This window comes from Centruroides vittatus, unplaced genomic scaffold (assembly GCF_030686945.1).
Source record: "Centruroides vittatus isolate TY-2023 unplaced genomic scaffold, ASM3068694v2 contig_459, whole genome shotgun sequence".
NCBI classification, from domain to species: domain Eukaryota; kingdom Metazoa; phylum Arthropoda; class Arachnida; order Scorpiones; family Buthidae; genus Centruroides; species Centruroides vittatus.
Window position 1 is genome coordinate 3,445,613 of NW_027122255.1, and position 15,043 is coordinate 3,460,655.

Consider the following 15,043-nt stretch of genomic DNA (forward strand, 5'->3'; position numbering starts at 1 on the left):
CGATATCATTTTCTAATTTAGTTAAGTTACCGTTAGGTGCGCTGGAGTCGTTTTTGATGCTCTTGTTGCCAGTTGGAATCGTGCATCCTCCCGGAGTAGAACACGCAAGTGTCAATGTCGATATACAATTTTATAATAAAAAAAATATATAAATATATATATATTTATATACATTATACATTTTGAAGGCTTGTGAGGTAATTATATACGACTGACTTTTTATTATTTTAGATTAAATTACTATTTTTTTTTCTTCTTCTCCTCTTGTACTAAAACTAAGCGGAAGTAGCTGTAACCGGTCTTTTGATAATGAAACAACACGAGTAATTAAATATATATAGAAAATTTAGGTTATCTACATGTTAAAATAATTGAACTCTTGGTTAAATTGCATTTTCTTTGTTTTTTATTACTTTGAATATAATTAAAGACTTTTTTAAATTAGATGTCATCCTACTGTGTTTAATGAAGCGTATCTCGTATAGAGATTTGTTTAAGAGCCAGTAAACATTTTAAATTAATTATATCAAGATATGAAACAAAATGACTGTCAAATAATATATAATAATACTCTCCCTAACATCAGGAATTGACTTAAAGAACCGAATTACTTCTACAACTCTTCACTTAAAGTAGGATTAATTCGGTTTATAATCTACTTTCGAAAGCTACTTCCTAATTTTTCTTCTAAACTCGCTAATAATATTTCCTGTTTTTTCGTAATTTAAATATTAAAATTTTCGCGAAAAATTAAATTATAAAAAGACTTATTTTAAAAATAATTTTAGATATAATTAATTAGCGATTTAATAACTAAAATTTTAGTTTGTAAATACATAAAAATAAAGTTAAGTATATTTTGATTTTTAACAGGTAATATTTAAAAAATGAGGATATGCATGTAAATGCATATTGGAAGATTAAATTCAATTATCATCTAATTGTTCGAACTGATGTAATTTACTGAAAATAAATCGAAAAATCTTCGACTCATGCTGGGATTAGTGATAACCTCCTTGATAATATGGATGACTTGCCAGGTGACAGCAGATTTACATGGTCAATCATCATGCGTTCGCTCCACCACAGTATGTAACAAAAACGTAGAAAACAATAGAAACAATATAGAAATCAACGGAAACGATACAAAACCTAACATAATTATTGGATTTTTGGGCACTTTTTCATACGAAGGTGGTATCGCTAAATTAATAGCTGGTGCCATACCGTATGCAGTCGATAAAATTAACTCCGACGGGAAGATTCTCCCTAATCATACTTTAAGTTATGAAATCTGTAATACAGGTGATATCGATTCTGTAACTGCCATTCGAAGAATGACAGAACTTAAAGAAAAAGGTGTTGTAGGATTTATCGGTCCTGATCATAGCTGTGCGTGTGAGGCAGCTGTTGCCAGTGCTTGGAAGATACCAATGATAACTTACGTAAGTAAACTAACTTTTTAATCACTTACAACTTTCATTTAAAGTTTCTAAACTATCAATTATTTTTATGTTATTAGCTTATTACTATAAAAGAATTTACAAACATTAAAATTCTACATTTTAAAATCCATTAATTAATGACGAAGGTCAATTTGACATAAACATAAACAGATCATCTGTCATCGATCACTAAAATATTTACAAGATATTTTAATTATCCTGTATTTATTTTATATTTTTCTACGGTAAATGTAGAAGAAATAAAACGATAAAAATATAAAAATTCGTATAAAATTTTCGATTTTTAAATATTATAAAATCTAATTTAATTTAATGGAAATTATGATAAACTTATGCGAGCATCGGCATTTACATAGATAATTGTAATTATATAAAACTACAATTATTTTCTCTAATATCCTGTAAATTTATTCACGTTTTAGACGTAAAAATTTTTATGCTTTTTAGAGTTTTAATGGGAAAAAGATAATTAAATTTAGTTACAGAATAAAGTTTTATATATATATATTTTTTTTTAAATCTAAGATTATCTTTATAGCATTTACCATATAAACTTTAATTAATTTCGCAGAGGAAAAGATTTTATACTTGCATTATATAATAATAACTTTTATCGAAATCACCGAGACTAAATTTTCTAAATTTTACTATTTTATTCATTAAATATCAATATTTTATTAATAATTTAACAAGTTTTCATTTTATACCTCTATTCTAAAAATATGAATGATAAAATTTTAATGCCAATATTGCTGTATATCATTATAATAACATGAATATATATATATATATTGAACTTAAAATATCAAAATACTTGTACAGAAATATGGCAATTTTTTAAAAATATTTTATAATTTGATAAAATAATTAAATTTAAATTAATAATAAAATATATATTTATGTTCTTAAAAATAAACTCTTAATAAAATATAAAAATTAACTTAATTAAACAGTTAAAAATGCGTTTTAAGTTAAATTCTTATTAAATTAATATAAACAGGATAAAAACTTCGAATTAAAATGACGTCGAAATATGTTTACTTTACTTAACAAAATCTTATATATTTAATAATAATATATAACATTATATAATGTTTAAATTATCTTTTTTCCAACTTTCTGAACTTTATCGAATGAAAAACGAATACCGAAATAAATTGGTTATTTTTATAGCAAACAAGTATCTTACTTCGTATCTGACAAAAACACCAAGTAAATGTAATTAATGTTATAATGATTATTATTTATATATGTAAATTGTTCAACCTCTATTAAATGTAACACCCCCCTTAACAGGGAAACACTCCCTTTTTGTGAATAAACGTTTATTGTTATTTAAAAACACCAAGTAAAGAAAATATTTTTTTAAAAATAATAGAATTATGCTTAAGTTGCTAGAATGAAAAATATTTTACAGTTAAAAAGTTAATTATTCCTTTTTAACTTAATTCCTATTTATAATAAATGAATTATTAAAGTATTTCATAACAATAAAATAAACTGAATGTATAACAAAGATATATCGATATAAATGTTAAATTTATTTTAAAAAGTTTAAATCATATTTATTTTAAATAAATGTATTTCATACATAAACTATTATTATAAATTTCTGAATTATTTTATGAAATTAATTTTATATTTTTAAAAATAACTTTAACTTTACAATATTTAAAATAAGAGATAAATCAATATCTGTTATTTCATTATAAGTAACAATATTTGACATTTTACATTTATTTTTAAAATTTTCATGTCAATTCCAATTTAATAGTGACATACTTTTTAATATTTTTATAAAATTATACTTTTTATTGAAAGTTTAAAAACTTTTTCTTTTATATTTTGAGTCAAAAGTAACTGAAGAAACTTCTTTTTTAAATAATTTAAATATGATATTATTATTCTAAACAGTAAATTATTTAAAGCGAGTGATTTAAATAATAAATAAACTCTTAAAAATCTATATAAATAATATATTATATATTCAAAAATACAAAGTCTTTATGAGTGCATTCAACTTTGATCTTTTCATAAATAAGAACGTTTAAATTTTATTATAAGTAATGTGGAAAGATTTCCTATACAGAAATTAATAATTAAAAGTTTAAATAATACGTTTAATAACATAAAATTATAATTAATATAATAAATCTTTCTTTACACGATGATAAAATTACTTTGTAGTGAGAAAGAAAAATTCAGATTTTGAATTCTTCATCAATTTTTAAATTTTAAAATGTTCTTTTCTTAATAATAACATTAAGGTTATTTATCTTAAATAATTCTTATTTAACTTATTAATATTTTAAATTTGGGAAAGAAAGAACAGAGTTAATATTGTTACATGTTAATTGATTAATTTTGTTATAAAAATTTATTTTTATTTAATTTAATTACTTTAATTATTTCTTTTTAAAACTTAATTCTTTTAATTTATTTTCTGATTTATTTAATAATAAATCATTTAGTCCTATTTTATATCGTAACGAAATTTTGTGTATAATTGTTCGAAAATAACTCGAGAAGTCGCGAATTCAAGATTTAAATGAATTCCTGAAAACAAATTTTAATAAAAATAATGCATTTTGAATGTCTTTGTTATGGCCGAATTTTTGGAATTTTTATTTCATGGGTAAATTTAAATGAATCGATGGGTTACGCCCCTCCTAATACTAAATAATTCTCTTTATTACTGAAGGAAGCAGAATTAAATGCACTAATACTGCTACAGAAACAAGATACAGCAATCACACCATAAACTATTTGATTCGAACCATATTAAGTAGAATATATACTTTATATCTATACAATTATAAACTGTAGTTTACTAAATGTGTTGGAAAATCAGTTTATACGATTGAGAACAATGAAAGTGAGTTACTGAAACACTTTCGCCAAGACACTTACCATGTGACAGGATGAAACAAGGTTTAGTTTCCATCATTATTTTAGTTGTTGACTTAGTAGTCTGTTAAGTGTTTCGAAAATGCTTGTAAGAGATAGCAAACCACGTGTTCTGCTTACGATATTATCCATCGATTTTGTACTCTTTTATATTAAATTCTAAAAATAACTTTCCCTAGTTTTATAATAAAAAATGAATACTTTTTCTCTTAGGAGTTAAAAATAAATAGGAAATTATCAGCTCCATCTTTTCGACAAGATGATATTTCTATGATAAGTAAGAAAATGATGATGATAAATTATATATTATAATATTTAATTCGATAATAAAATTTATAATGTATTTAGATCCTTAACTTTTTAAAGAATGATTTTATTTTAATTTACATAATATATGTTAATATTGATTATATTTATAAACTCCTTATTTTACCAACTTATTCATTAGTTAATATTATAAAATTAATTTTTAAACTTTAAAAATCTATAGAATCTCTTAAGAATGTTTACTAAATTACTCTTTCTTAAAATCTAATAAACGATATTTATAAGTTTACATAAAGAATATTAATGAAAGGATTTTACGTATCGATATCTTTATTATAATTTACTAAATAGTCAATTTGTATGGAAATTCATATAAGTAATGATTATTTAAATGAAATAATAAAAATAAAACCAAAAATTTATTTTTAAATTTTATTAAATGAATTCGTTTGAAAATTTTTATGTATTTTTGCAGTTAAATTAATGACAAATAGTATAGGAAATCCTTTAACGTCTACATTTTTATACTTTATTTTATGAAATTAGAAATATTTCCTACAACCAAGGAAGCGAATGTAAAGGAATAAAATGGAAGATATATCTAATCTTTAACATTATTATAGTCATATGTTTGTTTCCTTACAGGATAAATAATGTATTAAATATAAAAACTCATTTAGCTTATTTTGTTTATATTATAATAAAATATTTCAAAGCTTAATTATTCTGTAAATAAATCTAAACCTAATTAGACGTTTTCTAACTCATTGATGATTAATGAAAATTTATAATTATAAAAATTAATTATCAATTTAATGAGAATAAGTTAAATAATTATGTTTAAAGTCGCCTAAAGTATTATATCTTAAGGTCAATTAACAACTAATTACATTAGATTCTCGTTAATCTCTCTGAGAAAGAATCAATAGAAAGATATCTTTTTGAAATCCTCCTTTATCGCATTTCTTTTATGTTTTTTTAAAAATTCTTTTTTCCTAAACTACTTCAAGAAATTTGATATAAACTACGCTATACTCCTATCTACAAACATTGTTATATGTATCTCTATTCATATTACATGTATAAAAGTTACTTTATAAATGCTTCAAATTTTTTTTTACATAACTGAACTATAAAATATAATTTCTATACCTTTTCTTTAAGTAATTTATGTAAATTTTCAATTTATTTATCTATTTTCATTAATTAAAATTATTCTTTAAAATCACTTTGTCCTTTATTTCTTCTCTTTAGTGAAATTTTACATATAATATTTAATCAAATTACCACTGAATAAGTAAGATTTCAATTATAAAAGACCATAAAATGAAACAAAATTGTCTGTTCTTAAATATAAAAATACAAAATTTTTATCAAAGTTTTTTCTTTGAAAAGGCCTATTGAGAACACTTAAAGTTTTATCATATTTTTAAATTTTATACGTATATTTCAGCAGATTTTTTGTTATAAGGGCCTTTAGTTTAAAGCAATATATTAAATATTTTATTTTATAAAACGATTTCTATAAATTTATGTTAATTAATGTCGTAAGATAATGGATTTAAATTTGACTTATAATGTTCATTGAACATACGTTAAATTATAATATTCATTATCTTTTCGATTATTTTATGAAAGATGTTTTGTAAATTTATATATATATTATAATCTATTTTATTGATATTGTTTATAAAAATTTTGAGTAATTTATATTTAATTTCTAATATAAGTTTTTCTTCGTTAGTTTCATACCGAACAACTTAATAAATTTCTGTCATTTGGTAGGCTATTAGACAATTCAAAATTTTAAGTTTTATCTTCATTGTTAACCATTTATTATCAAGAAGACATTTAATACTTTTCAAATTTTAAATTTGTAATAACTGTATGGCTTATTGGTTATTTGTTGCGAATTATTCAGATCCATCGATCCATTTTTACAAACTTTTTCTATAACAAAGTTACAGTACTTTCAGCAGCTGAAACATTTATTAGAGCTGTGTACCTTAATGAAAATTGATAACAAAATAACCCAAACAATTTAAACTACTTAAGAAAGGCCCAATAAACAGTATTTTTGAAATAAAATGATAGACAGAAAAAGAACTAAACCCACATCCGAGTAAGTTCGAATTATATTTGGAATAATCACTCTAAATTCATTCTAATAATTTAACGTATTACAGAATTTGGTATGTTGTTAAACGATGTGAATTCGTATCTAAGCCCAATATTTTTCGGTAGATTATGTGATTTATATATTAAATGTTATTATTAATAAATTCATTTACTATAATTATGTATAACAGTATTTTATGTTTTTAATTTTTGAGATTAAGCATATATATATATATTATATTATACAGTATTATAACTTGTTAACTTATTATGTAATTATTATTTATGCTTTAAAAATAGAAACTTTGAATGTATAATCTAAGATACATTGCTTCAATTGGATCACATAAAAAAAACTTATATATTCAAACTGTCCTGTACTTTCCTATTCACATATTTCCTGTTATTGTAATTTCGTTTTAGTATCAGGTGTTCCGCTCCTGATTGGTTTCGTCAGTCCAATGTTTCTCGTCGCTCTAATGTGTGTTACAATATATATTAGTTTATAAAACAATATTACAGTAGTTACATTTAAAATAATGAGGAGCAAATGAATAAAAATTTAAAATTAAAAGTAGCAGGTGGCTCTTAAGTTCAACAGACGTCGATGATCGTATTTTGGTATCTCGTAGACCCTTTCGAATGTATTATTTCATTTTTCTGTAATAAGTCTGTTTTAAAAAGTCTACTCAAAAATTTCATATTCGAGAGTGAATCAGTCAGTGTTGCAACGCAATTTTATCGTATAGATTAGTAACTCCATCTACGAATCACTGTTGGTCCACAATCATGACGTTTCATTCGGTTTCCCAACGCTCTTCGTATTTAGTTGTGATTTATAATAATTCTCTATAAACATTATTAGTTACGTATTTATTCTTAGTAATTGTAAACAATATTTTCATGAAGAATAATCATTGTTGAGTTGAAAGAAAATATATAATAATAATCTGTAAAAATAGACAAATGGCGCTTAAAGTAAACAATCAGTCAATTGTTTAGAAGTCGTGATTTTCTATGCAATATTACAGTTTGACACCTCGAAGCGCGTAAGATATTTTCCTTGTTGTAATTTAGAATTCTTCTGTTAACGTATCGAATCCCTTCTGGAGTGTATCATTTCTATTTCCTGTAAAAAAATATGCTTCTACTCAAACATCTCGTGTCAATGAGTAAGTGGGCGAGACCAATTAGTTTTGTATGCTCTACAGTGTAGTATATGACTCCATAATTATTTATATTGACACTAGTGTAAATGTTCAATATTAAACAAAAAAGTAAGATATCGAGAATTCAACTAAAACTAAAATACATATTTTATTTTAAAATCGAAGACAATAATCACGAAATATTTGATTTTCTTGATTAAGTTTAACGTGGATTATGTTAGTCTCTGAGTAGAAAAATAGAAATTTCTTCCAAAATAAAAGCATTTTCTACTTTACATAACGATATTATACTTTTGTCGCTTTCAACGTTCTTGTGAACTAGGATTTTTTATAGAAACACACAATTTCCAATTAAAATATATTTATTGTAATGTATATATTAATGGGAAATTGTGTTTCCCTTCCCTCAGTATAACAAATCCTAGTTCACAAAAGGGACAAAAGTATAATATAATAATTAAGGACAAGCACGCACATAACAAGCATGCAACATTACGTAAGGATATTTTTAAACACTTAATAAAGGTTATTATTTTTTAAAATTTGCAATGTATAGAAGATTATAAATCATAATAAATGTTAAAAAATCCAACTTCAATTACTTTGTGATCCAGTTAAAGCATACATATTAATATATTATTATTTATATGAATAATGTTTATTAAAAAATGTTATATTAAAAATAATTTTTACATTATACCCGAATAAACAGCGGGTATTTTATAGTTTTTAATATAATATAAAGTTTTAATTATTTCAGATGTGTGCTGATGAGAAAATATCTAACAAAACCTTATATCCTTTGGTAGCAAGAACTTTATCTCCAACTTCTCATGTGTCGATGTATGTGGTATCAACTCTTCTTAATTTTAAATGGAATAAAATAGTATTGATAGTTTCCGAAGATCCTTTCGGTGAACAAATTATAGAATCGTCGAGACCTTTATTTGCTCTTCACAAAATTGAAGTAATTGAAACTCGTTATATTCCTCCAAATTATAGAACGAAACACGAAGAAAAAATTAAAGATATCGTTGAAACAACGTATTTTAAAGCAAGAAGTAAGTTTATATTCTCCACTTCAGAAATGTTTTATTTATTACAATTCTAAATATCTTGAAAAAATATATATTTTTTATAATTAATTAAAGAACGATCTATTTTTAACTTTATTTCTAGAACTATAAACAAAATACATTTGTTTACATTGCAACATTTAATCATGCAATCATTATTTCTCAACAAGAGATTGAAGTTTTTCTTTTTATAATAAACTATTGATATAAAAAAAATAGTTTCATTGAAAATCCTACAACTTCTAAACAATATAATTATTTATTTAAAATCTCTTATATATAATTTAATATATTTTTTCTTACTTTTATATTTATTTCTCTCCAAAGTTCTGTTTTTCTTTCAAGTTATGTTGTGTATAATGCGCCATTCTTTCTCACTTGACACCGTTAAATTCTTTTGCAGCAAGTTATTGTAGTATTGAGAATTTCCTAAAGATGATAACAATATTTTAAATCATGATTACAATGTTATAATTTTTATTATTATTTCTTTTATCTAAAAAATTGACCGGAAATGAATATATTTCTATCTTTAAAAAGTTAATAGCTATAATTACTGTTTATTAATGTTGCAAAGTTAATAGCTTGAAGACATTAATAGTTGTAAATTATAGAACAATAAAAATGCTATAAATTTATTAAACTGTAATTAAAATTAACCATGTTTAAGATTAAACAAATTCAGTTCAATTTTTAAAAATAAATTCCTTGCATTTTTGAATGTGAAATTTTAAAATTTAAATCGCAATTACAATTAAAAAAATATTTGCTACAAATTCATTCATTTATTTTATTTTATAAAATAATTTGTAGCGAAATAAAATTACCATTCCCGGAGGAAGAAGCATAAAAATACACCTATAAAAGTTACAAAAACAAATAAAAAATTAGTTTAAAATTATTATTTTATAATTTACTATTTATTAGTTTTAATATTCTTTAAATTTATTGTATTATTTTAATATTAAAATAATTTTTATAATAATTCTATTATTTAAATTTACAGATTAAAATTTTAAAACAAGAATTAATAACTTGGAATAATTTATTTTGCCATAATATAATGCTTAAAAAATTTAGAAAAATTCAATTTTAATTGAAAGTAATTTTATATACAAATGTATTAAAATTCATTTTTATATAAAATGTACAATAAATAATTTTAATACAAAAGCTTCTGATGGTTTTATACGCATTTAACAGAATTTTTAAAATATCTTTCTTTTTAAATAGTAAAGAATTTGTTTATAATTTAGATTATCGCATTTTTTCATTGTTTATAAATATAAAAACAAAATCTTTTTCGCTTTATTTTTGATTTATTGTTTTTTGTGTTTTTACTTGAAAGAAACGTAATATCGATTGTTTTAAATGGAAGTAACATAAAAAAACTTGTGATCAATCGACGAACTGTTCACGTTTTTCTTTTTGTCACTTGAGTGAAAATTAAAAATTGGTTATTTCTGTAATCACCAGATGGCATTCGAAATGAAATAACAGCCGAAAATCTTTCACGAACCCAAATTTTCCATCTTCATTCGCATTTTGAATCATTCATTCGATAAATAGATTTATAAAAATTGTCTCATTTTCTTTAAATTTGGGTTTTTTTTTCCAAGTATTATTTTATACACCAATGAATGTAAACAAGCTGACTAAAGTAAATTTCATAATATGCAGGTCTTATGCAAATATAAAGAAAATTATTAATGTGCATCAACTCTTTAATGCGTAGAAGCAGAAAAAGCTTTTAAAATGTTTTTCCTGTATATAATGCAAGAGAAATTCATTATTATTTAGATTACCGTATTTAATTTTGTGTTATTCGCATCAAAAAATACAAACTTTTACACGTTCTTTTATTAATGACTTAGGTCTTTTGCTACTTTACTAAAAATTTAGAAACTTCTTCAAATAAATCTTTGGTGTATTAACTTTTTAATACAACGTTTGAACTTTGGCAAATATATTTTAATTTTGCAGTTACGACATACTTTTTGTTTTCTTGAATGTAGAAATTTCCAATAGAACAAATGTCTTTTTAGACAAAATTTCGCCTATTAAAATTTCAAATAGATCGAAACTCTTAAAAATCACAAAGTTGGAAACTTACTTCCTTAGAATATTTTATACATTTTTATAATACATCCTGTTTTTTGAATTGAAAATATAAAATTGTTCATATAGCGTGATGAATTTTCAGACTTTATATTTGTTCCTTACAATTTGAATGTTTTTTGTTTTCTTTTGCGTAAGAGACTTATGTTTTGAGGGAAATTTAATGGAAATTCATCAATATTAAATATCTATTTGTTATATTTTTGTACGCCTCCTTACTACTTCTCGTGTAACAATTAATGCCTCATTGCTTTGATTTAATTACACCCTGAAGTAAAACAAAATATCATCATTAATGCCATTTTTTCAAAAACTTCTATTTAAGTTTTAATACCGAAATGTTTTTAATTATTTAATTCCGTAATTCTTCTTTCTTTTTTATGTGTAATTAAAAATCTACATTATGTAATTGTGATTTTAAATAATAAACACGTTACGTAAAATGTTTTCTTAGTACTTTTCTTGATTCTTCTTCATTTAATCTTTATGTGATTTAATCGTTTAATCAGTTAAACTTTCAACAAAATTATAAAGTCATCCGATGAAAATTATATAGATTAAAATAAATACGAAGTATAACGTTAATATAGTAAATTCTTTTTTTTATATATTGTAGCATATTCTGTAAAATGTAATTTATGTCTTTTGTAAGAAAGTTACAAGATTTTTCCTTCTGCAATTATTTCAAATTATTACTTCGTGAATTAAAATGACGTATTTTGCTATAATTTTTAATGTAAAAAGTGATTAACTTAATTAAGATGATGTCAGTCGATGCCAAAGTCAATGTAAATCGATATCCGCTTTCTTAGTCTTTTGAACTATTCCCTTATAGTATGATGATCTTCGACACGGTCTTATTAATAATTTACTAATTTTCATATTAATGAAGAAGATAATTTTCGGCATTACACGTTTTCATATTTACTTGCCAGCTCTGAATCATTAAATCCATTTCATATTATTAATCTGTATTATATAAGGGGATCGTCAATAGAAATCATATATATTTAGCCAGTTCATAGATCAATTAAAACAAAAATAATTATTATAGTTTCATAAATTTCTATAATAACGGTTTATTTTTTAAGTTTTTTATTTTTATTTTTCGTATTAGCTAGATAAATTGTTAATGATGGCGAAAAGTAAATAAAATTATACATCAAATGTCTATTCGAAATTTTATGTATAAAGCTAGAAACCTTATGGTAAATATTAAAATTTCGATCAATAGATTTTATATTTTTAAAAATCTATTTTATTACATGATATTATTTTTTTAACCTTAGGTTATTTCATCTATTAATAGATGAAGCTGAAACATAATGTTATACTAACATTTGTTTGCCTTCACTTAAATTTGTTTGATTTACTTCGATTGAATATATTTGTTATTTTAGTAAGAAAGTTTTAAAACATTATATAACATATTATAAGTCATTGTTTTACTGTATAAACTTATTTATAGTTATATTTAATGGAATTAAATATAGACACAGATTTTTAAAAATATTTATTATCTTAAAGTTCTGAAATCTTGTTTTCATCTTTAAGAAGACAGATAAAGTTTAACTTAAAACAGCATATTATGAATAAAATATAAATATAATACTTTTCTGTATCAAGGTGAAAAGACTAAGTAGTTAAACGGAAGACTGAAATTATAGTCTATAAGTTCAAACATAAGATTGAGTTCCTTTCGAAATCGAATTTGTAGTGCATAGCACAATTATATTATATTCTTAGCGTAAACAAATCGTTGCATTGATTGAAAACCTAGGATTCCCCATGCGCTTATATTCGATGACTGGATTTTACAGAATTTAAAATATTGGCATTATCTAAGACTACAGTTTACAAACCTCCAGTGAATGACAATCTACTGTTTCAAATTCAGTGGATCATAGTCCCCTGGAGAGTTCATGTAAACAATGGGATCTTTTGCAAACTCATAATTTAAACCGAGAATTTATTTAAACAAATCAAATTATTTACATAAAAATAAAATTAACCTGCATTTTAACATATTTAGAATAAAACTGCGTAAATGTATCTATCTATCTATTATTATTATTCTAATAAATTTGTTTATAAAATATTTTGATACAACTTTCATAATAAACTTTTAAGAAAATACTAATTTTCTGCTTAGGTAAGAATATGTTATTGATCCAATTTGTAGCAAAGAAAACTTTTATCAAATCAGATTTTCAGGATGCTCTATCATGATTTATTGAATGTAAACATCGATATTGCCCCGTGCTTGAGAGCAGCTTATGAAAAATTCATAAGAAAATTATTCTGAAATTTCATAAAGTCGCGAGGAAATGGTCTCTAGAATCATTCGACTTTTTTTTACAATGGAAACTGTTTACACAGATTTTCTAAATCTTAGATCAGATGCTTTGATTTTCGAAATATATTTATAATAGATTCACTTCCTGCGAGTTGTTTATCTTTCGAAATATTTGAAAAATATTCTTATTTTATACAGTATTTTTATTGTAATCCCTACGTTGCATACTGGATAACATTCAATTGTTTATCTAACAATATATATTAGGAATGCACGATCACAGAAAAAAGTAGTACTGGACCATATAAACGGTATGTAGTTCATTATATATTGTAAGAATTTTGAATCTTTTTTCTCACTGTTCACTAAAATTACCATCTATTTTTTACTTTAAGTAAACTGAAAAACTATTTCGCATTCTTTTTTGTTCGATTTTATATTTATAAATTACATTATCTCTTAAAAGTTATCTATTACTACCTTATTCATATAAAAAGCTTTGTTTGCAATACAATAATTAATATTCCTCAATATTATAAATTAGTTTTCAATATTTTAAAATACTATTCTCGTGTCAAGTGAATTTAATGTTGTAGTTTGCACGGAATTCTATAATATTTTTTATAATACTCACTACCAATCCGATTCTGAATTATCTGAATACATTCTCCGAATAGTTATCTGAAATGTAATTTTAAACAATAGGTATTTGGATATATACTATCAGTGCAATAGACTTTTTGTTTTAATTGATTTACTTTTTAATTATACCAGATTGAATGAATAATTGTATTATCTATAGCAAAAAATTGTTCGAAGTTTTACTTGAATAATACCTTTTAAATTTTATTTTGTTTAACATTGATTAAAATTACGCAAATATAATGTATAGTATACACACACATATATATTTTTTAACTTTAAAATATACACAACTTTATATACGTAATTAACACTGTCTACTGTATTGAGATCAATATTCCGTCTGATAATATTCTTCTAATTTTCTTCAATTCTAATTAAGAACAGCATTTATACAAAAATTTTTAATTAATTCAGTTAAAGAAAAATTATAATTTTATTTTTATTTTACAAAATTATAATTTATATATGAATCTCTTTATATAATTTATTTTTATGATTTTATTTACGTTTCCATTATACTATACGTAATTTTTAAATTAATAATTATTATATCTAATTCCTTTAAAGAATAGTATTTAGTTGGAAATATTATATAATTTCGAAAGGTTTGGATATAATCAGGAACGTAGAGATAAATCAATGGTTAAAAATAGGACAGAAATACATTTCTACAGTGAACTAATCACTTTAGAAAGAATAGTTTTACAATAATTTTAAACGATAAACAATAGTTAAACGAGTATTCAGAGTTTTAAGGGATATTTTCAGTTGAATATAAAGTCTGAAATTTTAATATCAACTTAATGTTAGATTCATGTTACTTATTAAAAACAAGTAATTCTTTTCTAATTTATATTCGAAAAAATAAAATTATGACATGGCTAGAGTTCATTTCATACACGCTACATTAAATATTTTAAACATTATGGTGTATTTTAAACAGTTACATTTAAATTTATTCTAAAAGATTTTGAAGTAATT

General features: G+C 22.7%; 1 protein-coding gene across 2 annotated transcripts in view; it reads left to right on the top strand.

Annotated features, from left to right (window-relative positions):
- Positions 1 to 889: 889 nt before the first annotated feature.
- LOC136977466 (guanylate cyclase 32E-like) overlaps positions 890 to 15,043 on the top strand; it is a 51,099-nt gene continuing 36,945 nt past the window's right edge. The window contains exons 1-2 of one of the 2 annotated variants that reach the window (XM_067272960.1): positions 890 to 1,445; positions 8,688 to 8,988. In XM_067272960.1, coding sequence (XP_067129061.1) covers positions 993 to 1,445; positions 8,688 to 8,988 — 754 coding nt within the window. In that variant the 5' untranslated portion in view covers positions 890 to 992. The remainder of the gene's footprint in view (positions 1,446 to 8,687; positions 8,989 to 15,043) is intronic. The other variant, XM_067272961.1, reaches the window with a different exon arrangement.